Genomic DNA, 2,202 nt, shown 5'->3' with positions numbered 1-2,202 from the left:
TCGCCAGACTCCCCCGAGCAGACTCAACAGGTGGGTGTGTCGAGCGCGCATGCCGCTCTTCCAATCCGACTCGCCACATTTTTTTTCCCACCGATTTCGTATCGCGCGCGTGTCCTCGGCCAACCGTTTACTTGTTTACGATCCTCGAGCATCGTAAGGGGAGGGGACGTGATACGTTTTCGACACGTTTTCGACGTTTACTTTTTTGCGCGCAAGCGGATCAATTTCGAAGGAGGAGGAGGAGGAGGAGGAGGAATAGATAAGGAGGATCTCCTTCGTTACGAGGAGAATGAATGACTAACGCGTTCATCGACACGTTGAAAAGTGACGTCGAATCGAGGAGGAGGAGGAGTAAGAATCGAAAAGGAAAGAAAGAAGAAAAAGAAAAATGCGAGGCACGTTTACGAGGCGAACTGCCACGTTAAATCGAAACGCGTGGATTATCTTTCGTTTCTTTTTTTCTCTCTTTTTTTTTTTTACGACGCTCCGTCTGAAAAAGTGAAATTCCAGACGTGTTAATCGCGCTGAGAACGTTCGAGCGAGAAGAAAATCGAAACTCGTCGCAATAACCGATCTCGACCGTAGATCTCGGTCTTTTGCTCCGCCGATTTACACGATGAATCGAAGAGAGAGAGAGAGAGGGAGGGAAAAGAGCGGGTTGCATCGAATTCCAGACGTTTTCCGTTTTCCGTCCGCTCGATCGTTCGACGAGAAACAAAAGTAAAAGCGAAGGAAGAAGAAGAATACGGAGAGTCAGGGAAAGATGCTGTACTATCATTACGTAAGAAAGTATTGATTTTGCTCTGAGTCAGCGTCAGGTGTGGGTTGATGCGTACCGTACGCAGCCAACGAACAGAGAAAACGTTAAAGCGTTAATGAATGACACTTGCACGACTTATTCTTCATCACGATATTTCGATAAGTCTCGTTGCTTGACGGAGGCTCGTGTCAGCGAGCGCGTTCAAATTCAATCGAAACCAAACCCGAGTAAGGGTTTCGATAGGAAACCTCCTCCGACGAGTCACAATCGGACTTATTAATCGGGTTGCTTCGACGATGACCGTGCGATTTCTAATGTTACGATCGTGGCCAATTAAGTTTTCACCTTGATATTAGTCGTAATAAGGAGGCGCGATCGAGAAGCGAAGCGGTTAAGCGGAATCGATCGATCGATATCGATCGCTGCGAGAAAACCGTAAGAACGACTCGAAGGAATATATAAATATGCAAATGTAGTTAACAATGTAGCGCGCGCGAATCTTATACGGGCCGTATCTGCATGTGTATCAATTCAGAGAACACGTTGCGACAGGAAAGAGGATGCAACTTTTACGTCGACAACGGTCAAGATAAAATAATAATCTGTACGAACGTAACGTTACGATTATCTCTTAACAATTGAGAGATATATTCAAATTTTTCTTTCCTTCCTTCTTTCTTTCTTTCTCTAATCAATTAACTGTATTAAATTTTATAAAACGAGAGATTTCGCGATCAAACAGGAATTGCTCATTCCTTTCCGTCAAAATTATCGTATTTTTACAAACCTTCTTTCACTCTTCTCTCGCATTCCTCTTACTCGTTGAGGAACGAACGTCGCTCAACATCGCGTTTCGCGATCGCGCGCCAATAAACGAGAAGAGCAAATAGGAATCCCCAACTTATCGAATTATTAAAAATTTTCTCGTTATCTCGGGGAGGAAGAACGAACGAATCATCGGCAAACTGAGAGGATGAGAAGCGTGAAAAAAAAAAAAGTAAAAAAATAAAAAATAAGAAATAGAAAAAACGTGAGAGAAATGGATAAAGAGCGCGCGCGGCGAAATACGAAACGTATTCGTCGGGTGTAGTGGAGTAAGTTTGACTTACTGAGCCACGTGGTCGCGGTGACGTCTGACGATGGGTTGCGTCTCGATCGTATCCCTCGATCGTCGTAAAAAGCAGGTACAGGACACGCGGAATCACGGGATAAGCGTCTCTCGTTCCGATCGTTTCTCTCTATCGTCGGACTAATCGCAGCTTCGTATAGGAAGCTCTTATCCAGAACTCTTTTGTACCATTTGGTATCGGTAGCCCCGACGCCGGGGCAATCGGCCCCCATCGGTTTATTCGGCGATGCTCGATGTTCGAGAACTCTGTGCGAAGTGGTCCTTTGGTCGCGAACTAGAATCGCCTCCATCGCGATTTCCCCTCGATCGTGAG

General features: G+C 45.5%; 1 protein-coding gene across 1 annotated transcript in view; it reads right to left on the bottom strand.

The window, feature by feature from the left end:
* Positions 1–2,197, bottom strand: part of LOC102680578 — a gene marked incomplete at its 5' end in the record, with an annotated part of 14,708 nt that extends 12,511 nt beyond the window's left edge. Inside the window, one exon of the mRNA XM_031512159.1 lies at positions 1,870–2,197. Coding sequence (XP_031368019.1) covers positions 1,870–2,197 — 328 coding nt within the window. The remainder of the gene's footprint in view (positions 1–1,869) is intronic.
* Positions 2,198–2,202: the final 5 nt, after the last annotated feature.

Source organism: Apis dorsata, unplaced genomic scaffold (genome assembly GCF_000469605.1).
Source record: "Apis dorsata unplaced genomic scaffold, Apis dorsata 1.3 scaffold_396, whole genome shotgun sequence".
NCBI classification, from domain to species: domain Eukaryota; kingdom Metazoa; phylum Arthropoda; class Insecta; order Hymenoptera; family Apidae; genus Apis; species Apis dorsata.
The sequence above is the reverse complement of the archived record's forward strand: the minus strand, read 5'-3'. Positions and strand labels throughout refer to the sequence as shown.